General features: G+C 55.8%; 9 protein-coding genes across 14 annotated transcripts; all 9 read right to left on the bottom strand.

Annotated features, from left to right (window-relative positions):
• Window positions 1–198: 198 nt before the first annotated feature.
• Window positions 199–2,676, bottom strand: ABB37_08067 (putative mitochondrial hypothetical protein; the record flags this gene model as incomplete). 2 transcript variants are annotated; one of them, XM_015806928.1, is made up of 1 exon in its annotated part: window positions 199–2,676. In XM_015806928.1, exon 1 carries the CDS (start codon window positions 2,515–2,517, stop codon window positions 199–201), a length of 2,319 nt encoding a protein of 772 aa, XP_015654323.1. In that variant the 5' UTR covers window positions 2,518–2,676. The 2 variants fall into 2 exon arrangements, with proteins under 2 accessions (XP_015654323.1, XP_015654324.1); XM_015806929.1 differs by having other exon boundaries at window positions 199–2,658.
• An 864-nt stretch (window positions 2,677–3,540) lies between these two features.
• ABB37_08066 (hypothetical protein) lies at window positions 3,541–3,978 on the bottom strand (the record flags this gene model as incomplete). The annotated part of the gene is made up of 1 exon (XM_015806927.1): window positions 3,541–3,978. One exon carries the CDS (start codon window positions 3,976–3,978, stop codon window positions 3,541–3,543), a length of 438 nt encoding a protein of 145 aa, XP_015654322.1.
• Window positions 3,979–6,948: 2,970 nt separating this feature from the next.
• ABB37_08065 (hypothetical protein) lies at window positions 6,949–8,747 on the bottom strand (the record flags this gene model as incomplete). 2 transcript variants are annotated; one of them, XM_015806925.1, is made up of 1 exon in its annotated part: window positions 6,949–8,747. In XM_015806925.1, exon 1 carries the CDS (start codon window positions 8,041–8,043, stop codon window positions 6,949–6,951), a length of 1,095 nt encoding a protein of 364 aa, XP_015654320.1. In that variant the 5' UTR covers window positions 8,044–8,747. The 2 variants fall into 2 exon arrangements, with proteins under 2 accessions (XP_015654320.1, XP_015654321.1); XM_015806926.1 differs by having other exon boundaries at window positions 6,949–8,341.
• Window positions 8,748–9,316: 569 nt separating this feature from the next.
• On the bottom strand, window positions 9,317–10,693 carry ABB37_08064 (WD-repeat containing protein; the record flags this gene model as incomplete). Its single annotated transcript, XM_015806924.1, has 1 exon — window positions 9,317–10,693. Exon 1 carries the CDS (start codon window positions 10,517–10,519, stop codon window positions 9,317–9,319), a length of 1,203 nt encoding a protein of 400 aa, XP_015654319.1. The 5' UTR covers window positions 10,520–10,693.
• Window positions 10,694–11,254: 561 nt separating this feature from the next.
• Window positions 11,255–12,119, bottom strand: ABB37_08063 (hypothetical protein; the record flags this gene model as incomplete). The annotated part of the gene is made up of 1 exon (XM_015806923.1): window positions 11,255–12,119. The coding sequence occupies exon 1, from the start codon at window positions 11,960–11,962 to the stop codon at window positions 11,255–11,257; it is 708 nt and encodes a 235-aa protein (XP_015654318.1). The 5' UTR covers window positions 11,963–12,119.
• Window positions 12,120–12,866: 747 nt separating this feature from the next.
• Window positions 12,867–14,282, bottom strand: ABB37_08062 (dehydrogenase-like protein; the record flags this gene model as incomplete). The annotated part of the gene is made up of 1 exon (XM_015806922.1): window positions 12,867–14,282. The coding sequence occupies exon 1, from the start codon at window positions 14,106–14,108 to the stop codon at window positions 12,867–12,869; it is 1,242 nt and encodes a 413-aa protein (XP_015654317.1). The 5' UTR covers window positions 14,109–14,282.
• A 1,134-nt stretch (window positions 14,283–15,416) lies between these two features.
• ABB37_08061 (hypothetical protein) lies at window positions 15,417–16,627 on the bottom strand (the record flags this gene model as incomplete). 2 transcript variants are annotated; one of them, XM_015806920.1, is made up of 1 exon in its annotated part: window positions 15,417–16,627. In XM_015806920.1, exon 1 carries the CDS (start codon window positions 16,524–16,526, stop codon window positions 15,417–15,419), a length of 1,110 nt encoding a protein of 369 aa, XP_015654315.1. In that variant the 5' UTR covers window positions 16,527–16,627. The 2 variants fall into 2 exon arrangements, with proteins under 2 accessions (XP_015654315.1, XP_015654316.1); XM_015806921.1 differs by having other exon boundaries at window positions 15,417–16,594.
• A 469-nt stretch (window positions 16,628–17,096) lies between these two features.
• Window positions 17,097–18,205, bottom strand: ABB37_08060 (mutt/nudix family protein-like protein; the record flags this gene model as incomplete). 2 transcript variants are annotated; one of them, XM_015806918.1, is made up of 1 exon in its annotated part: window positions 17,097–18,205. In XM_015806918.1, the coding sequence occupies exon 1, from the start codon at window positions 18,090–18,092 to the stop codon at window positions 17,097–17,099; it is 996 nt and encodes a 331-aa protein (XP_015654313.1). In that variant the 5' UTR covers window positions 18,093–18,205. The 2 variants fall into 2 exon arrangements, with proteins under 2 accessions (XP_015654313.1, XP_015654314.1); XM_015806919.1 differs by having other exon boundaries at window positions 17,097–18,096.
• Window positions 18,206–18,749: 544 nt separating this feature from the next.
• On the bottom strand, window positions 18,750–19,858 carry ABB37_08059 (mutt/nudix family protein-like protein; the record flags this gene model as incomplete). 2 transcript variants are annotated; one of them, XM_015806916.1, is made up of 1 exon in its annotated part: window positions 18,750–19,858. In XM_015806916.1, the coding sequence occupies exon 1, from the start codon at window positions 19,743–19,745 to the stop codon at window positions 18,750–18,752; it is 996 nt and encodes a 331-aa protein (XP_015654311.1). In that variant the 5' UTR covers window positions 19,746–19,858. The 2 variants fall into 2 exon arrangements, with proteins under 2 accessions (XP_015654311.1, XP_015654312.1); XM_015806917.1 differs by having other exon boundaries at window positions 18,750–19,749.
• Between the last annotated feature and the right edge of the window lie 53 nt (window positions 19,859–19,911).

The following is a 19,911-nucleotide window of genomic DNA, read 5'->3' as shown; positions in this document are numbered from 1 at the left end:
GCTCGGCCGTAATACGCCGGGTGTCAATTCACACGACGCAAAGAAGGAAGAGAAAGCTTAGATATATCTAAGCCAAATCAATGGAAAGAAACGGAATCCAATAAATGAATATATAGATAGATGGAGAGACAGATAGTTGTGCGCAGCGGGAATACTCACCGGCAAACAAGAAGCGCATTCGTCTTCTCTTTTCCCCCTTTAACTCCCGAAATTGTAGTTGGGCAGGTTGCTGATTCCGCTGTAGGGGTTGTTCCTGTCCTCCGCGCTGCGGTTCGTCGTCGAGGGCTCCTCGCTGCTGCCGCCGCCGAAGAAGGCGGCCGGCGCAGGCGGGTTCATGGAGGCACCGCCGCCGCCGCCCATCGTGCCGACGTCGTCGTTGAAGCCGCCACTTGGACCAAAGTCGAACGTAGGCCGCGTCACGGTGTAGCCGGCCGCCGTCGCGGGACTTGACGAGGCAGCCGCGTTGGCGCGCAGCGGCGACGACGTCGTGTCATCGCCAAAACCGGGAAACCCACCCGTGAACTCGACGGCGGCGTACGCGTTGTTGTCGTTGTCCGGCGGTACGGTGAAGTCGTCCATCTCGTCGTAGTACGGGTCGTCCTTCCTGTTGTAGGCGGGTGACACGGTGACGGCGGGCGGCGCTGGCGGGCCCGTCCGGGTCGGCTCCGGCCGCTGTGGCTCCAGCACGAAGCCCGGGCCCGCGTCCTGGCTGGCCATGCCGGTGCGGCGTGACGTCTCGGACTGGCCCATGGCGCTGAGGTCGAACATCGGCTGCACCTCCGGCTGGCTCGCGGCGAAGGAGGGCCGGGTGTAGTCGTTCGTCGACGGCATCCCCTTCGGCGAACTGGAGGACGCGGAGGGCGGTGGTGCGGAGAACATGTCTATGCCGAGTCCCGACGGCTTCAACGGGTCTTCATTCACGGGCTTCTTCGCTGCCGCTTTCTCCGCGTCCTTCTTCTTGGCCGCCGCGGCCTCCTCGGCTTCCTTCTTCTGTTTGTCGGCGGCAGAGCTGAAGTCGCCCATGGACGGCAGGCCCTCCTGACCGGCGAAGAGGTCGCGCGGGGTGCGGTGACCCGAGCTGGAGGAGTCCGACGTGGGCGAGTGGGCCGTCGGCGGCGGTGCGGAGGCGCGCATCCCTTTCAGCGCACCCATCACCTGACGCCGCTGCACATCGTCGAGCATCTGTGCCTCTTTCGAGCGCTCCGGCTTGTCGGCGTTGCTGAACAAGTCGTCCACGACGTTGCGCGGGGAGGCGGCGGTCGGCCGCGAGCCGGTGCGCAGACCCGTCGACACTTCTGGCTCCGGTGGGTTCTTGCTCCGCGCCCACTTCACGACGTGCCCCGCAGCGACGCCCACCATGTGCGTTACTTTGCTCCGCATTTGCTGCTGCTCGCCTTGCAGGGCCGCGATGCGCGCCTTGATCGCCGCCACCTCCCTCGACAGCTCCGTGTCCTTCTTCTCCGCGTGCCTCAGCAGAGCCGCCGCGAGTGCGTCGCGGGACTGCTCTAGCAGCTTCAGCTTCGCGTCGAGCTGGCCGACCTTGTCGAGGTTCGCGCAGAGCTCCTGCGTGACGTCCACCTTGTGCTGAATGCGGCCGAGGGCGACCTGCTCTTCCTCCAACTTCTTCCGCTGCGCGTCCACGTCGTCGATGCTGCGGTTGACGCGGTTGAGCTGCTCCTGCGTGGTGGCTGCATCGTGCTTGTCGGCGTCCTCGCTGGCGAACTCCTCCCCGCTGCGCAGCGCCATCTCGCGCAAGTACGCGGCCGTCTCGCCGACGAAGTTGTTGCGGTGCTTCCGCGCGAGGGCAGTGAACTGCACCGCCACCACCTCCTCGCAGCGCGTCTTCACCACCTCCGTCGCTAGGCCCTCCGAGCCGACGAGGGCCTTCCGCCGCTCCTCCAACTCTACCAACTTCTTCTCCTCGCGCGACTGCGGGGGCCTCTTGCCTGCCGCCTCCATCGTGCGCTGCCGCTCCAGCAACGTCTCGAGGCCCATCAGAATCATCATCGCCTCGCCACGGTTCATGACCTTCACCGTCTGCGGCGCCTCCGGGGCCGCCACGTCGGCAGGGTCGATGAGGCCGTCGAAGGAGAGCGGCGGGGCATGGTCGGGGTAGACGAGGACGGCCACCTTCATCTTCGCGGTAGTGCCGTACAGGCGGAAGACCACTGTCAGGATGCCCGCCCCGACGTTCGAGAACCCCTTCAACACCTGCGTCGCGTCCAGCTCCGTTTCCCCCACGAGACGTCGCGGCATACCGCGCGTGTACTCCTCAATCATGAAGCGGATATATTTGGGGGCGAAGCGGGTGCCGCTGTGGCCCGATTTGAAGTGCACCACGGCCGCGCCCTCCGGCATGGCCGCGAAGTTGATGACGCCGTTCTGGGCGGAGTAGCACGGGGTGGATCGGTTGGTGCTGCCGCGGTGGTACATGATGGTGTACTGCTGGCCGTTGGGCAGCGAGGAGCACTCCACCGTCACCACCTTGAAACGCAGGATGTGCGTGTCGCGCGGCATTCTCTTTGTTTGCTTTAGAGTCTATAAATTTCCAAGAAGAAAGAAGAAAGGAAAAGATATAGCGAGCAACAACAAGCAACAAACGCCAAGACGCTACAGGCAATAAGAAAAGAAAAATATTTTGCGGTGCTCTACGCAACTAACGATGAAGGGTCGACTTAACGTGCAGGCGAGGACGGAGGAGAGAAGTGGGAGGTTTCCATTGAAAGCACCCAATGCAGTAGCGTTGGACATACGGTGGGGCGGCCACCGAACAAACTCTCACACACGCACACACAAACTACACAGTTCATGCGCTTTACAGCAACGACGCTTACCTTCTTTATCGAACGAGTACAGCGATGATGCCGTGTACACAGGTGCGCAGGGGGTGCTGTCCAAGGTTGAAAGTGTATAAACACATATATATATAAATGCTTATTGTATCGACGACTAACTCTTAAACCAGCGTCACGTACAGAGGAAGCAGGCGTCAATTGCGCCGGTCTCCCCAACAGTGAGGACAGCAATACCTCGCTTACAGGCGCCAGTTCTCTTTCTTCGTGATTCCATTTTCGTTTCTTCTTGTTTATTTTTTTTTTTGAACTACAAGAGCTTCACCACTGCAAAGTGGACAAAGGTAGACACATGTTATTTTTTCCGCTGATCAATGAGGAAGCATGAAAGGCGTTTAGGCAAGTCGGTGTATAGTACGTAAACAGAAACAAAGAAGGAATTAGACCATACGCAAAGAAGAACGCGACCCTTCGCTACGGTTTTGAAGGAGGAGAACAGAAGGAAATGACGGAAGACAGGGAGAGGAAGGAAGAGACACAGCCGCTGTGAAACGTGCGGTTACTCGCTAGCCAATCCGTGCGTACATCAGAAAGAAAAAGAAGAAAAAAGAAGGAGAAGACTAGTTCCGTTTAAATGTCAGCATCCGTTAAGTAGACACGGTTTCCGTTAGCTGGCGACGATGCCTTTTCTTCACGATAGTTCTTGACTTTTTTTAATAATACAAGAAAACTCTTTGCGACGCCACCGCTAATGAAAGAAAAAGGGAGTTTTGTTTTTTGAAGAAATAGAAACGGAAGGCAAAGGTGAGAAGAAAACATAAGCATATGTCGTTGAGTTCCAGAAGGAGGGGGAGAACAAACTTGAAGAGAGGCGTATAGCAATGATAAGAGATGGAAGAAGGAGACTCCACGCCAGCACCCCAGACATCCTTCGCTGGCTTTGTTTCCTCTCCCGCAAACCCACCAGCAGGGATTGAAAAAGAAACAAAAGCCAACAGGAGCAGCGACACGGAGAAAGCGCTGCCGAAAAGGCAAAAACCAGAGGCGCTTGCTCTGCGCCAGCTCTTATCCCGCTTTCCGCGTGCCCCACACTGCTAGCGTTGCTGATGTTCACTTGAGTTCTGTCTCGGGTGTGGAGTTGAAGCACCTGTCTCCTTGTGCGTGCGTGCGTTACCCTCACGATCATTTGTAGTTTACTTATTTACTGTTCTGCACCGCGCAAAAGCAGAACAAGGGAGGTACTGCAGGTTAAATAATTATGACAACAAAGAGAAGAACAAGAATGTGTATATTCGTGCTCGGGAGAAAACGGAAAAGAAAAGAAGAAATCAGCAATGAGAATCTGCGAATGTGGCTACCGTACACCTCCGGCCAATACAGCTGCGAGGAAGGTGTTCACCACTCACTCAGCAGGTTACACACACAGGGGGAAGGGAAAGAAGAAACAGAATGAAAGCATGCACGTCTTCTCGCAAGCGTGCTACACCTCATGCGACTGTGCAGACGCTGATACAATTAAAACAAAAACTACACGCTAAAAATTCATCTTCTTTTCAAAGAAGAAGAACACAACACAGAAGAAAATAATCAGAAAATGAGTCGGCGGTCAAATCACGCGGCACCGAGAGCATCCTTCCCATCCGATATGTTTGTCTTTAAGCTTTCTTTTACACGGCGCGAACTTTCGGTTTGCGCGCGCAGAGAAGGAAAAGAGATGTCGCCGAGGCGCGCGTGCCCAGAGACCTGGAAACCAAAAGAAGGGCGAAAAAGAAGGATAGGAAGTCAAGAGTCGAAGTGATTGCACGGCATTTAGGGAAATACATAACTAGCGAGTACCTGGCATCAATGTCCCCATCAAGGCTACTCATTGTTTCTTCACTATCTAGTATCTGCCCCAATTCCGTTCTTCTTTATCTGTCGTGTTTGTCGTCGGACTTTTTCTCAGAGAGTATCGCTTTACGAAGTGCAAGGAAAACAAAAATCATGGATCTTTTTAAGGATCCCATGGGTCCCTGTCGTGGGAGGGACCGGGGGTGGGCGGGTGGATTTCAGCGAAAAACCGGAGTTTCTCTCGATGCTGAAAACAACTGTGCCAGGCAAACCAGAATACGGAAGAACCAGGATTCAGGAGGTAATAGAAAAGGAGAAGATAGTTTAGAGCATTACCCTAAATGACCGAGATCCGCCAATCTCTCCGCTGCCAATCACATTCAACTCATTTTTTCCGTCCCTTCCATTCCCCTCGCAGGCTCACAGAAAAATCCCCACGAGAAGAAGCACGTAAGCATCAAACTTGCATCAGCTTTTTTTATTTGTTTTTCTTTTCTTTTGCAGAAAAGCATTCGCTTGCTCCACGCTGCAACAGTGGAACCCATGAAGAACGGTCGATGTGCTTTCATGGAATACAGCTCTACGTATACATGACGATGTATAGAAGCGGCCTTCCACTTCGCTACCGAAAGCGGCAGTGGCACAGAAAAGAAAGGGGAAAGTTTTTCTTTCAAAGTCTTCGTTTTTTGATAAGTCCGCAAAAGACCAGAAAGGAAAAAGAAGAAGAGGTAAAAAACAATAGAAAGCGTACATCTGCGTATCAAAATCATAGGAGTAGTGATAATAATACTAATAAGGAAGCTAACGATTGTCAAGAGTAGCTTCTCTACTAGGTGCCGCAATGCGATGAGACAGCGCAGAGGGCGCGAACATGGGTGCGGCAGATGAACGCCATCACCGCGGCCGGTCGCCGATGACAACGTAATATAGTACTCATGGGCTTGGGCGTGTCTGCCTAAAGAAAGGAGAAATGAAGTCCTACAGAAATGAAAGAAAATGAGATGAAAGCAAACAACAAAGGAAGATAACGTATAGCTATAGCGACAGCGTTGCTGCGTTGCGGCTGCTCCCTCCACCGGTCCGCCTGTGACACGCGCGCTTGCGTGCGCTCGTGGCTCTCTGATAAGAGCGAAGTCACAGCGATGAAGCAAGTAGAAGGCACAGAGCGCAAACACCAGTAAAGCGTAAAAGACCACAAAACAAAATTGATATATATATATAGAGAGAGAGAGAGAATCAAGAACATAAGACTTAAATGAGACAAAGAGACTAGAACAGAGGGGGGAAAAGGCAGCAAAAAAGAAGACGAAACGAACTATATACGAGCCCTCAAAAACGATGCGAATTTGCCCCGATTGAAGTGGAGAACAACGATACCGACAGATGCCACGGAGAGCAGCAAGGGAAGAGAGCAAACAGCAACCAACACCAGCAAAAGAAGAAAAGACAGGGGCACGGGACAGGAGCAATATACGAGCCACTCGCTCCCAGTCGTTTGTGGTGAGAGAAGAAAAAAGAGGAATATCCAAAAGAAGAACAAACGACTCATTCATCGAACGCCATCATCGTCGTAGAGTAACAGTAGTTTTGATTTCATTTTCCGCAAAAAAAAGAAATAAGACAAGGCAAAGCAACAAGCAGGACAGAAGGGAAAAACAATGAAGAAAGGTGCCAAGCAAGTAAACACAGAATACATTCAATTTGCGTTCTATGGAGGGGTGTGCGTGCATCACTACAGAAAAGGGAAAAAATGAAAAACGACGAGAAAGGGACGTTAGAGAGAAAAAATATATATTAAGAAACAAACAAAAACAGCAACCGCAGCAATAACAAACTCACACACACACACACACACGCTAGCTAAAAACATTCAAAGCAGCACAGTTAATCTCCTTTTTATTATTATTTACTTACTACAGCTTTTTTTTGTCCTCTGCACCTCAATTTTTAGTGAAACACTCCATTGGCATATTTATTGAAACGAGTTGGGTATAATGTATGCTCAAGCAGAGGTGTCACCGACATGTGATCGCTGAATACATGCGAGGTTGAAGGCACTCGATTGTTTTTCCTTCTTTCCTTTGTCCTCGTCAAAAGCGAAGACGGATATTACAAAGGAAGAAGGTACGTAAAAGAGGAAAAGGGAAAGAAGAGTTGTGGGCCGTCCTTTTTCTCTCTTCTCGCTGTTGTGTATCAAGAAGAGATCGAAGACGCCTTCATCACGTCCAGCGAGCAACGCTATGAATAGGCGTGTCCACGGCGCTGCCCGGTAAGAACGAAAGGAGGTATGAGGCGCAAAGGGGCTACGGCAGACGGCAGACGGCGACTACGAGTCGTTGCGCTTCTGCGCGTTCCTGCGCTGGTTGCCCCCGCCGGACTTCTTGCCACCATGCTCCGCCCGACGACTGCGCTTCTCGGTGCTGCTGACGACCTCGCGGTTCAGCTGATCCATCCAAATACGGCAGTTGAACTTCTTGTGGAGCAGCCGTGTCACGTCGTTGAAGTCAACGTAGGCGTCGCTGGTGTAGCGCACCGTGAGCTTCTTGCGGTCAAACTGGAAGAAGACGCCCTCCACAGCAATCGGCACGGCGAGCTGCACTTCGGCGAGGCAGGCGTGGCAGTACGCGAGGGCCTCGGCCTCCAGCTGCGGCAGGGCCTCGTTCTGCTGTAGCTCAGCGGACGACGCAACGCGCAGCACGCGTGGGAGGGACTTGGCGGAGTGAGAGGAAGCCTTGTCCTTTTCCTCTGCCTCCGTCTTGGACGGTGTGGCAGGCGCCGTGGCACTCTCCGCCTTCAGCAACGCGGTAACGACGCCCAGGTCCTCACCACGGTCGCCCTCCACCATCACGGAGAGGCCCACCAAGTCGCGCGTCTCCTCCTCCAGGACCAGCAGGCTGTAAATATCATGAATCACAAAGGTGGTCTCCCCGCTGCGCAGCTGCACGCTGACCTCGTTGTCGTAGCGCGGCACCACGACGGGGCGACCCCCCACGTATATCTTTCCAATGGCCTTCCTCGCCGCGCCGGCGGACTTGACGGGGGTCGGGGCAACGTTCACGCTGATGTGAATGTTGTTGCTGCTGTGCTCCACCGCCGGCGCCTCCGCACAGTGGTTGACGGCCAGCGCCGCCGGGCTGTCCCCGAAGAGGCTGCGGCGCACCTGCGCATCCGAGTTCAGGCTGGAGAAGGACTGGCCAATGTAAGGAGTGCTGATTCTGCTGTACATGAAGGTCGGATCGAAGGCGCGCGCCTCCCAGTTCAGCGGGGAGTGCCGGGCAGAGAGGGGGGAGTTCAGAATGCTGTTGTTGAACTCCACGGAGTCCTCTGGGGCCAGGAGGCGGCTGGCGTACGGGTTGTGCCGCCGCAACTTGGCCGACTTGGAGAGGGAGCTGCTGGCGTTGACACCGGCGGTGCGGTTCATGGCCTGGATCGTGTCCCGCGTGCAGTCCGTCAGAGGAGAAGTGTGAGCCATTTCCTTTCCCTTTTTGTAGAGGGGAGGGGGACAGAGAAAAAAAACAGAAAAAGAACTCACAAGAACGCTTCGGCGGTGATCGTCGTCGTGCTACACCGCAGCAAGTGATGAAACGCAGTCGATCCACGAAGAAGCCGCGGCACTGGCGTCGATGCAGCGGTGTGCCCGATAGTTTAGATGTATGGCGTCGAAGGAGACTGCACGTGCGCTCGTTGCTCCGTTCAAGTGAGGCGGCTCACGTAAGGCTTCCCAAAGGGGAGGGGGGACAAACGAAAGTAACACCGAGAAAGAGAACGTGCACCGAGAGGCAATATATATATTTTTAGTAGAAGATAGAAAGGGAGAGGGAGGAGGTGAGTTAATGATGCTGTTCTATGGTGTTCGCTGTCCTTGAGCGGATAAACGAACGTGTTGGTTGTCTGCTTTATAGGTAGAGCAACAACAAAGGAGCTCTTCGCGTTCTCTGAAAGGCGAAAAATTGCAGCGAATAGAGAGGAGAAAGGAAAAGAAAGTTTATGGTCAAGCAAGCAGAGCGAGCACGGTGGCGCAAAAGCTAAAGCAGGGAAAATGGTAACAGCTGAGTGTTGCTTGTGAAGGGTGAGAGACGATGAGAGGTATTTTCTATCTTTCTTCTTTCGGAGTAGCAAACGACTGAGATGCGTGGAAAGCGCAACGAAGACAGCGTTCGAGGGAGGAGGGGAGGGGGAAAGAGTCACATCAAGAGAGAGAAAGAGAGGGAGAACCAACGCGCCGCAATAGGAAAGGCAAATCAACACTCGTTGCCACGCTCTGGCAGGGCGTCTTCGGCAGCAGGTGAAGTGCACAAAACAACGCCAACGACAAGCGAAGAACAAAGCCCATGTGAAGTGTCTCTTCGTTTGCGCGTGTACTCTCGCCCGTCAGTTTCAGAGAATTCAGTTCGTCTTTTACGATATCGTTCACATCTTCATGTATGAAACGTGAGAGAAGGTTTAAGTAGAAGGGAGATGCCACGCCGCACCCACGCACAACAACAAATACAAGAAGACAGGTGGGACACGAGACGCCAAGAAAGGCCCCCGAAGGTGGCGATCAGCAGGACAGCGCAGACAAGATTGAAAGAAGACCGTGGTCGGTGCCTCTTACCCGTAGTCCTCGTCACATACACCCAACGGACACAGAAACCGGTCTGTTTATTTTCTCCCTCTTTTTCATTTTCCACAAATCGAAAGCTGCGACTTCATTACTCCGCATCCGCATGCACCCGCCAGAGGTGAATGACCCGGTCATCACCACCTGACGCCAGCAGCACACCGCCCTCTCCATCGGCGTCCTTCGCAGACGCATAAAGGCTGCCGTGCGAGGCAAAGTTGACGGAGTTCACGTCAGACAAATGGGCGTCCGCTACGCGAGCCACGATGCAGGAGTGCACGCCATCGTCGGCGGCGTACACGCCGAGCAGCGTGAAGCTGTTGTCGCCACTCGCGCATGCCACTACGGAGGCGTTGTGCGGGGCCCAGTCCAAGTCGAAAAGCGACCGCTCCGCAAAGCCTGACGCACGGCTCACTTCCACGAAGCGACCCTCCGCATTGCGCTTCCAGAAAATAACTGAGAGGTCATCCGAGCAGCTGCACAGCAGCGGCTGCGGCAGCAATGCCTGCACTTCGTGTGCCACTCGCACCTCGTCCATCGGGACTTCGAGCTTCTGCAGGGCGGTGGCCCACACCGTCGCCTCGTGCGCCGTCAGCGTCTGCGTGCACTGCCAGTCATCTTGATGATGCCCTTCGGACCATATCTTTACCGTGTTGTCGTACCCGCACGTCACCGCCAGCGGCACGTCGTGGTCGTTAGACGGCAAAATGAATTGGCAGTGCTTTACGTCCTGCACGTGTCCGGTGAGGACACCGCCACACTCATACTCCCCCTCGTCGACGCGCTCCCAAATCCACGCCGTGTGATCGCGAGAGCTCGTAATGAGCATGCTGTCCGTGGCCCACTCCACGCACTTCACCTCGCTCTCGTGGCCATCCAGTACGCCCTCAATCTCGAAGGCGAAGGCGCCGCTGTCCACGTCGCGGCGCCACACCGTGGCGGTGTGATCGAAGGAGGCACACGCGATGTACTCCCCGCTAGGGCTCCAGCTGATGTGGCGAACGGTGCGACTGTGCTCCCCCTCCAGCGTGCCAATGCAGGCCCACTCCTCCTCTTCCGCACTCCCGCTGCTGCCTCCTTTACTCTTCGCAGCGTCGGGCCGGCGACTCCAAAAGCGGACGGTGGCATCGCCCGAGCAGGAGGCCAGCACGGCCGCCGTGGGGCACCACCGCACACACCACACGCGGTCCTGATGCCCCTTCAGCGTCGCTACTCGGCGCACGGGCACATTCGGCGGAGCAGCGGGGGGCAACCGCAGCGGAGCCGCAGAGGCAGTCGCCGCCGTCGTCGCCATTGCGGATTCTGTAGAACGGGAGAGTACAATAATAAGAACGAAAAGCAAAGCAAAAGGGTACGACTAACGTGGGCGATGCTTTTCCTGGTTGTTGCTGCTGCTCGTCGACCTGTCAAGCACGGGGCCAGTTTCTTTGCGCTGTGGCGGGTGTAGTCGCGCGTTGCGTGTTCGGCTGGTCCCATCAGCGGAGGACAGCGTTGAAGTGAAGACACAGAGGGAGGAGAACCGACGGTACGTACACAGACACACAAGTGAAGAAGAACAGAGAGAAGTGACGTGCGCACAGATTTCTCTGCCGCCTTCTCGAATACACGCACGTGCTCATCGCACACTGGGGAAAGGAGAAGGGCAAACAGGAAGAAGGAGCTAGGCTGCCACACGCTGCAAGGTGCGCTGCCATTGCGATGTGGCAGGAAGCGTCTCAAATCCTTCTCAGGTAGCCCGTTCGGCTGCTCGAGCAGTGCTCGCAGTTACGGCTCTCGCTGCGTTGCATCGCTCCATGAGTGGGTGAGCGCAGCAGCCAACAAAGACGGTTCATCATACTCTTCGTTGTACAACTTACACGGCGTTAACGGCAGACCGTAAAGTACGGAAACTTAAGTAACTTACCAAAAGAAAAGTGCCTTCGGCTTCTCACACCGTTTCCCCTCCCCCGTGCCGCTGCATTTCGAAGAAAGAGGGTTTTAAAAGAAACAACGATGTGTCCGATGCGCAAATGCACGCACAAAGGAGGTGCTATTCATCATCACTGTCCGGGAACTGGTACGCACGCACGGTGAGGTCGACGCCTGCGCCGTAAAACTTGCCCTTGTTCTTCTGCTTCAGCTTATTAAAACCCTTACCTTTGGTGCGCATCATCTCCTGGTTTTGGCGCAGCGTCAGGTGCTCCTCGGCAGGCCGGTTGTCTCGCAGGACGTCGGCGTGGAAAGTCACCTTGCTGGGATCAATGCGCTGGAAGCGGCGGTAGGTGCCGTCATCGTTCAAATTATGTGGGCTGCGACGTGCAGGCGCTTCCGTCTTGAAGGCCTTTTTCTTTGGCACCTCATCATCGTCGGAGTCCTCGACCGGACGAGCCGCCGGCTTCGTGGACGCCGACTTCTTCACCGGTGCTTCCTCGTCGTCGGAGCTGTCGCTGTCCGTCGCAGTTTTCTTCGCCGCCACCTTTGGCGACGCCTTGCGCGATGCGGGCTTCTTCACTGGCTCGTCGTCGTCGGAGCTGGAGTCTGGGATGGGCGCCTTCTTCGCCGCCACCTTTGGCGACGCCTTGCGCGATGCGGGCTTCTCCGTGCGGTAGGTTAACACAATTTCTGCGAGACCCTTCTCCCCGAAGGGAGGGCGGCGTGGGGCAGCGGCCGAGAACGCCTCCTTCTTGAAGACCTTGGCGACAGATGGGTACTCCTGCGCGAGGTACTCGCCGACGAGGTGGTTCACCGCCTGCGACATTCTAACCAGCACACGTGACGGCTTGTGTAAGAGGGATTTGTGCTTTGTGTACCGTGAGGGAGTGGCTCGGGTAATGCAGAGGATGCTGCAGCGAGAAGACACACTTGAGGAAGAGAGGATAGTGTGCGAATCTACCTTGCACAGCCGTGTTGTGTCTCCGTCGGGTTTCATGAGTCGAAGGCGAACAACGCCGTGTACGTAGAAAGCAAAGTTGTGTTATAAAGGAGAAGCGCGAGTACGAGAAAGGCCATAAAGCAGGCATAAGAGGTGACGAGCACGAAATCCGGTGCCGCAGCGCTGCAGAAAGAAATATATATATATACTTCTTCTTCACTACACTCACTTAGGACACCACACCGCTTCAGTAGTGCAAGAGTCGCCAGAGATGCGCGACGAGCACGGCAATGAACTCCGCAGATGCTGTGCGTCTGCCGCGCAGATAGTAGACGGAAAGAAAAGGAGCACTCTTCTATTTGCCCTTTCGGACGAGAACCCTCCTCAGTCGATGAGACAAGATTTGAAGTACACGCATCCGAACAACGCAGACGCATGCACCGCCACCGATGACGCACAGGACGAGTGTGTGAGCACGTGTGAGTGTGGGCTGAATATGAAGAAAAGAAGAATGCACATGAACGGTGAACGCTGCTGGGGAAATAGAAAAAAAAAATATCACCCTTAATCGGAGATTCAAAGAAGGCAAGAGTAAAAAGCTGTGCACATAACTGCCTGTCCCCCGTGTGATGGTCTCCGTGTCTGTGTGTGTGTGTTTGTGTGTGTGTCGAAGAACGATTGGTAGTTGGGGGGCTGCAGGGGAGACATTCGGGTGTGTGTGTCTACATTTTTAAAATAGGCTAAATTTCTTCGACTGTGATGTTGACGGTGGCGCTCCGGTTCCCTTGCTTCACGGCGTTGCCGCAGCCACCTCCGACAGGGACATGGTGGACAACGGCGCGTGATCGAGCCCAAAGTAGCGCAGCAGCACACGACGCAGGCGTTCGTTGTGCGCATCGTCGAGGGCCAAAGGAGAGAGGACGCTGTCATACTGTTGGAAGTCCGCATAGAAGGACCCGCTTTCGATGTTGGGCGCCAACGCACAGCAAAGCACCACCTCGGCGCCTTCTCCAGGAAACTTAAATACGGTCCGCAGCAGCAGTTTCATAAAGATGGCGCCAAAGGAATAAATGTTGGTCAGCACCACGCCAGGGTGCAGCGACACGACCTTGGTGGAAGTTCCCTGCAAGCGCCGCGCAAGATCACGCGTGTAGCAAATAAAGAGCAGCTTCGACAGGCTGTAATTGCTGGTGTGATAGGCCGAGTTTGGATCGCAGTTGGCGACGAGGGCATCCAGCGGCGTCCTGCACGGTCCGGGGATGCACGCGTTCAGCTGCATCAGCGAGGCCACGTTGACGATGCGCGACGGCCCGCTCGCTTGCACGCGATCGAGCAGCAACTCCGTCAAGAGCACGTGGCCGAGGAAGTTGATGGCGAGCACCACCTCATTCCCACGCCTGTTCGCCTTGTAGCCGGCGATGTTCACCATGCCAGCGTTGTTGATGAGCACATCGATGCGCGGCGTCATGCGCAGGATACTCGCCGCGCTCTCCCGCACGCTGTCTTCATCGTTTAGGTTCAGCTTGAGGAACGTGATGACTGCGCCAGGGATGCGTGCCTTCAGTTTCTGTATGGTCTGCTGCGCCACCGCCTCAAAGGGGCAGCAGAGGATCACGTCCATCTTCTCTCGCAGGAGCTGCTCCACTACCTGTCGACCAATCCCACGCTCACCACCGGTGATGACCACCACCGGGCGCTCACCATAACCCTCCGCCGAGACCCCCTTCGCGGGACACTGTTTGGCTTTGATGCTTCGTAAGAAACTTGACGTCTTGCGATAGTTGTCTGGCGAGGTGCGCCACGATCGCAGCGATGCAAAGCGCAGTGGGAGGCCGGAGGCAAGACGCCGTTGAAAGAAGAACATGCCGGCGGTGTAGCCGAGAAAGAGAACGCAGTTCCACCAGCTGCGACGGTCTAAGCGCAAAAACAGCAGTCCCCACGGGATCAGCAAAACGACGTGGCACAGCCCCGCCCGCAGCTCCGCCAGCGTGAAGACTCCCCACGGAACATAACAGTTGAAAACGTGAAGCATGACGCACAAGCTGTGATAAAAATGGAGAAATAAGCAAACGAGAAAAGCCAGCAAACGGCTCTCCTCTCTGTAGATGAGGGGAAAGGCGCACACCTGATGTGCGGGTGCAGAGCTCACTTTCACAGACGCAGGTGCGCGCAGCCGTTGCTGTGTGGCAAACGTCAAAGAACCGCTGACGTAAAACAATAAAAGGAAAATCGAGGCCAGATGAGGTGAGAAACACAAAGAAAAGTACTGTGAGGTTTCTTTTAAAGTATTGGGCGCGTCAAGAGCACTGCAAAGCCGAATAATGATGCCGCAGCAATCTAAACGCACCGCTTTTTACCGCCCAACCCACTTGCGCAGAAGATCAAGCTGCGATGGACATCGTGAGCACCAAAGTAACATATGTCTCCTTTGTATAGCACATACGGATCAGGGAAAACAAACTGATGTAATAGTGGTAGAGAATAATAACATTAAAGACTCCTGATAAATGGTGGGTTAACCACAGTCTTCGCTTTTGATATCATTGCGTACAAGTACAAGAACCGCCGGAGACAACAGAAGAGTTGATAAACACGGAGCCTCGGGGGCATTGCGCGAATAGTGGGAGAGAGAAATTACACAGCTTATAAGCTGCATGCACGTAGAAATATATACATTTCTTTCTTTGCCGTTCGCTCGAGCGCGAAGTCCAGCTGAGAGGGAAAACAAGCAAAGAAGGGAATAATGCGAAGCGACAGCAACGGCAACAAGAGAGACATCATCAATGGCTCCTGGAAAAATAGAGAAATGAAAAAGAAATGACCAGACATCGCTGTCAAAGGTGTATGGCGGTCGCAAAAGAAAAATTGTAATGGTAGCAACAACAAAAAAGGTAAAGGGGGAAAAAACGTTGTTTTGAGAAAAAAAAAAGGCAGTCCAGGTTGACACGACAGCCATCTCTTTTTTAGTTTCGTTTGCTTGCGGATGCAGAGGTGCTCCCGCCCCAGCTGCTACGACTCGAACAATCCACAGCGCTCGGACGCGTTGCGTGAAGAGGAGGAAGACGGCGAGCATACAGTGGCCGCATACTTCTGGTTTTATTTTTCCACCGCCGTTGAACCCGTCCGAAGAGAGAGCCCGTGCGTCAGGGAGGGCTGAGTTGCTTCGGGACGGCCCGCTTCACGCTGACCGACGACAGCACCGGCATTTCTGCACTCATTGTTTGTATCTGTGCGTGTGTCCACGTGCCTCGTTGCCCGTCTGGCCGCCAACGGCAGCGGCAAAGACAAGAAAAGCGGCGGCGCGGCTTGCGTATATTCTTCTTTCCCGCCAGTTTTGTTTTCAGACACCCGCCTTCTCGTGTGCGTCGAGCTCCCTGTGGTGCTGCGTGAGCATACACGCGTACAGCACCACGTACAGCCAGTCCCACATCGACTCAGGAAACCAGCACGTGCACTCGCCGCACCAGTGACACGGCGCGCAGAAGCAGCCGAGCCCGAGGACGGTGCTGTCCCAGCATGACTTTTTCAAGTTGTAGCGCTGCATCAGCATATACCGATTCGCATGGCAGGCGCAGGGCAGACATAAGAGCACCTCCCAAAACAAGTTGCAGCGAGGGCAGTCACCGCAGCACTCGCACGCATCCCCTCGGCCACACACACCGGCGCAGCAGCGATACTTTGTGTAGTCCTTCTCGAGGAGGCGCTTTCGGTGTGCCGCCACGACACACCACGGAGCCAGGCAGGCGCCAAGGCAGAAGCACGGCTCGTTGCAGCACGAGCGGGCCAGCGAGGTGTACCACTTTTGCTCGCCTTTCCAGTCCCGCATCGTTGCAAACGTGGGCGGCGGCGCGTACCATCCGCCGCTTGCGGTCTCGTGGGGAAGCGCTGGTTGCGGCGCGGCCGTCATTGCCTCCGCAGCTTCTCCGTTCGCTTGCTGCGCCCCTTGCGGCATCGTGTACACCACTTGCTGGGGGTAGGCGGGCTGCTGCTGTGGAGAGGGTTGCCACGGGGCGGCCCGCTGCGGGGCCGCTGCTGTTGACGCGTTCCCATAGTAGGCATTTCTGCTGTCTTCGCTATAATAAATGTTGGTACTATTTTTGTTGTTATTCAAAGCACTATTATTATTGGAGTTGTAGTAATTGCTGTTGTTTGCGTTCAGCTGCGACGGATCGACGTACTGTTCTTGTGCCGGCGCGTAGGCGGTCCCCTGGCCGTACGTGGGCTCCACGTAACCCGCCGGCTGCGGCCCCGCCTCTCCAGCTCCTCGCTGCTCGGACGGGGTGTACATTTGGTTGTATTCATCGGCCGTGATGTAGCCGATGGATCCGTCTGGCATTTCGTAGTAGTAGTAGTAGTTCTGATCCGTCCCCGCCCCTCCCTCGCCTCCTTGCTGGGCAGGCACGTAGCCGCCTACGCTGTTATTCATGTTGCCGTTGCCGTTGTTGTCCATCCCTTTGCTTCGATGATGCGTGTGGGCGCGGCACTGTTGCTGCGTGAAGAGCCTCTTCGTGTTAATCTATCCGAGATGTGTCGGAAAAAGGCATAAACGCTATGTCAATGGAAAAAGAAGGGATTACGAAAAAAATTGAGAGGCCTCCGTAGGAAACAGTGTGCGTGCTGCACAACACATGCGGAGCTACGCTGCTTTAACACACATGCACGCGGACCTGCGCATTGCCAAACAAGATAAAAAGCGTTCATTACATCTCCAGCGGCGTGTAGCCCGGTCGTCACGTTGCGGACCAGCGGTTCACGCAAAGAAGGACCAGTGCGTGCTTCTTGAGCACCCAAAGCGTCACCTACATTCTACGTTTTTTTACAACTATAGGGGCGGTAAAACCCGCCGTTGGGGAACGAAACCCGTAAGCAAAAAAGAGAAAGAAATATAGCGAAAGAAATATAGGGAAAGCAGCCAAAGCGCGGTAGGCGCCGACGGCCTCAATAGTCCGGCATCGTCTCTCGAAGCGATACGAGGACCGGGGAATGCGACAGAATGAAAGCTGCTCTCTACGGTGCAGTGTCACAGGCGAGGTGTTGGCTGGCCGTCGTCGTCCACTCTACCAGTGACCCAGGCCTCCAGCAGCGGAAAAGTGGCGGTGGTCGGCGCCGACGTCACAAACTCGGGGTGCTTTCCAGCGAGCATCAGCGCCACCTCTCTCTTCGCCATCCATCGCACCTGCACCAACTCCTCCCTCTCGGCTACCAGATTTGGGCTGTCCTCCGCCACCGCGTAGTAGCATGTCATGAGCTCGTAGGGCGTGGGCCACGGCTGCGAGCCGACGTACCGCAGACTTGTCACCCTCGCACCCGTCTCCTCCAGCACCTCGCGCACAACCGTCTCCTCCATCGATTCTCCCTGGGCCACAAAGCCCGACAGCACCGTACGCATCGGCTTACCGCGCGCATCCTTGTGAGGCCGAAGACGCTGCGACATGATGACGCTGCCTTTGCCGTCCAGCACCGCCACAATCATCGCCGGCACCACCGGGGGGTAAATGCGATTTTTGCAGCCCGTGCAGGCACGCGTCAGACCGTAGTCCGTCGAGTGCATCGAGCTGCCGCAGCGCGCACAAAACGGAGTCAGCGCAGCCCACTGCTTCAGCGACAGCGCCAGACTCAGGAGGGACTGCTCGGCGGCGCTCAACGCGGGAAACACCGACATGGGAGCGACCCAGTCACGGTGCTCCGCGTAGTCGCTCTCCACCTCCTGCGAGCCCACCACGAACACATTGCGCGGCTGCGTCGTGTCCTCGCCGACGTACACGGCGTCCGTCAACGCAATCTTCAGAAAAGACTCGCTGCTCGGTTCCGTCACCGCGTGCAGCCAGCTGGTCGGGCCGCCGTTCAGCAGCACCTTCGAGCCGTCCTCCTTGCACACCACCACACACGGGTTCGCACCTGCGCAGACGCGGCGCTGGATAAAGCCGTCCTCGCGGCGCTCCTTCTCGTATCGATTTACAGCAACGTCCGCGAGCGGGAAGGACAGCAACGAGGACTTCGCCAGCACGCTGCGCATTTCTAATAATTACTCAAATAGAATAGATCGGTTCAGCAGCAGAAGAAAAGTTGTTGCGCTGCCGCGTTAAATAGCCAACGACAGTGCGTGTGCGAAAGTGAAGGTGCGTCCCTTCGCACCTCAACACAGAAAGTCAACAACAATAAAGACCAGCAAACGAGAAGAGTCGGCAGGGCCACGCACACCCGATGACAAGCTGTAGCGACGATGTAAGACGGTGTATGATGGATGTGGACCACACCCCGGCAGCTAGGAGTACGGCACAAAACCGTTCAATACCGTCAAAAAGCCTGCCCCGATACCGTTCGCATTATAGCTGCTTCGCAGAGGGTGACGTCTGCAGTCGACGCCGCGTCTCGCATACGAGAGCGATGCGAATCCGTTGATGCGTGAAGTCTTGTCCAGCGCTTTTTGAGCTGCGCAAACAACAACAACAAGAAAGAAAGCGTCTGTGCAGCATGCGGAAGTGTGCCCACGCAAGACGAATAAGAAGCCGTACTAGCAATAATAATCGCAACGGTCGCGGCAGAGTGGAGACAGCTTGGCTACGCGCTGAAATTTCTACGTGTCCTTTCGCACAGTGCTCACTGGAGACGAGGCCGCCAGTCGACGCGACGTGCCGTACCCTCGGGAGGCAAAAGAAAGAAGCAGCAGTGCCTACTCCTTGCGCGTCGGCTGGCCGCGGTCATCCACCTCTCCGTTCGCCCATTTGGAAAGTAGCACGTGCGCCGCCGTAAAGTCGGGCACAACGGCATAGTCGGGGTGCTGGCCTGCCAAAGCCTGTCGCACCTCTGCCTTGGGCACCCAATGCACACTCGTCAGCTCGTCTGCGTCCGCAGTAATATTTGGGCTGTCCTCCGCCACCGCGTAGTAGCATGTCATGAGCTCGTAGGGCGTGGGCCACGGCTGCGAGCCGACGTACCGCAGACTTGTCACCCTCGCACCCGTCTCCTCCAGCACCTCGCGCACAACCGTCTCCTCCATCGATTCTCCCTGGGCCACAAAGCCCGACAGCACCGTACGCATCGGCTTACCGCGCGCATCCTTGTGAGGCCGAAGACGCTGCGACATGATGACGCTGCCTTTGCCGTCCAGCACCGCCACAATCATCGCCGGCACCACCGGGGGGTAAATGCGATTTTTGCAGCCCGTGCAGGCACGCGTCAGACCGTAGTCCGTCGAGTGCATCGAGCTGCCGCAGCGCGCACAAAACGGAGTCAGCGCAGCCCACTGCTTCAGCGACAGCGCCAGACTCAGGAGGGACTGCTCGGCGGCGCTCAACGCGGGAAACACCGACATGGGAGCGACCCAGTCACGGTGCTCCGCGTAGTCGCTCTCCACCTCCTGCGAGCCCACCACGAACACATTGCGCGGCTGCGTCGTGTCCTCGCCGACGTACACGGCGTCCGTCAACGCAATCTTCAGAAAAGACTCGCTGCTCGGTTCCGTCACCGCGTGCAGCCAGCTGGTCGGGCCGCCGTTCAGCAGCACCTTCGAGCCGTCCTCCTTGCACACCACCACACACGGGTTCGCACCTGCGCAGACGCGGCGCTGGATAAAGCCGTCCTCGCGGCGCTCCTTCTCGTATCGATTTACAGCAACGTCCGCGAGCGGGAAGGACAGCAACGAGGACTTCGCCAGCACGCTGCGCATTTCTAATAATTACTCAAATAGAATAGATCGGTTCAGCAGCAGAAGAAAAGTTGTTGCGCTGCCGCGTTAAATAGCCAACGACAGTGCGTGTGCGAAAGTGAAGGTGCGTCCCTTCGCACCTCAACACAGAAAGTCAACAACAATAAAGACCAGCAAACGAGAAGAG

This window comes from Leptomonas pyrrhocoris, assembly GCF_001293395.1.
Source record: "Leptomonas pyrrhocoris isolate H10 chromosome Unknown, whole genome shotgun sequence".
Classification (NCBI taxonomy): domain Eukaryota; phylum Euglenozoa; class Kinetoplastea; order Trypanosomatida; family Trypanosomatidae; genus Leptomonas; species Leptomonas pyrrhocoris.
Note: the sequence above shows the minus strand (reverse complement) of the source record. Positions and strands in the feature narration are given on the sequence as shown.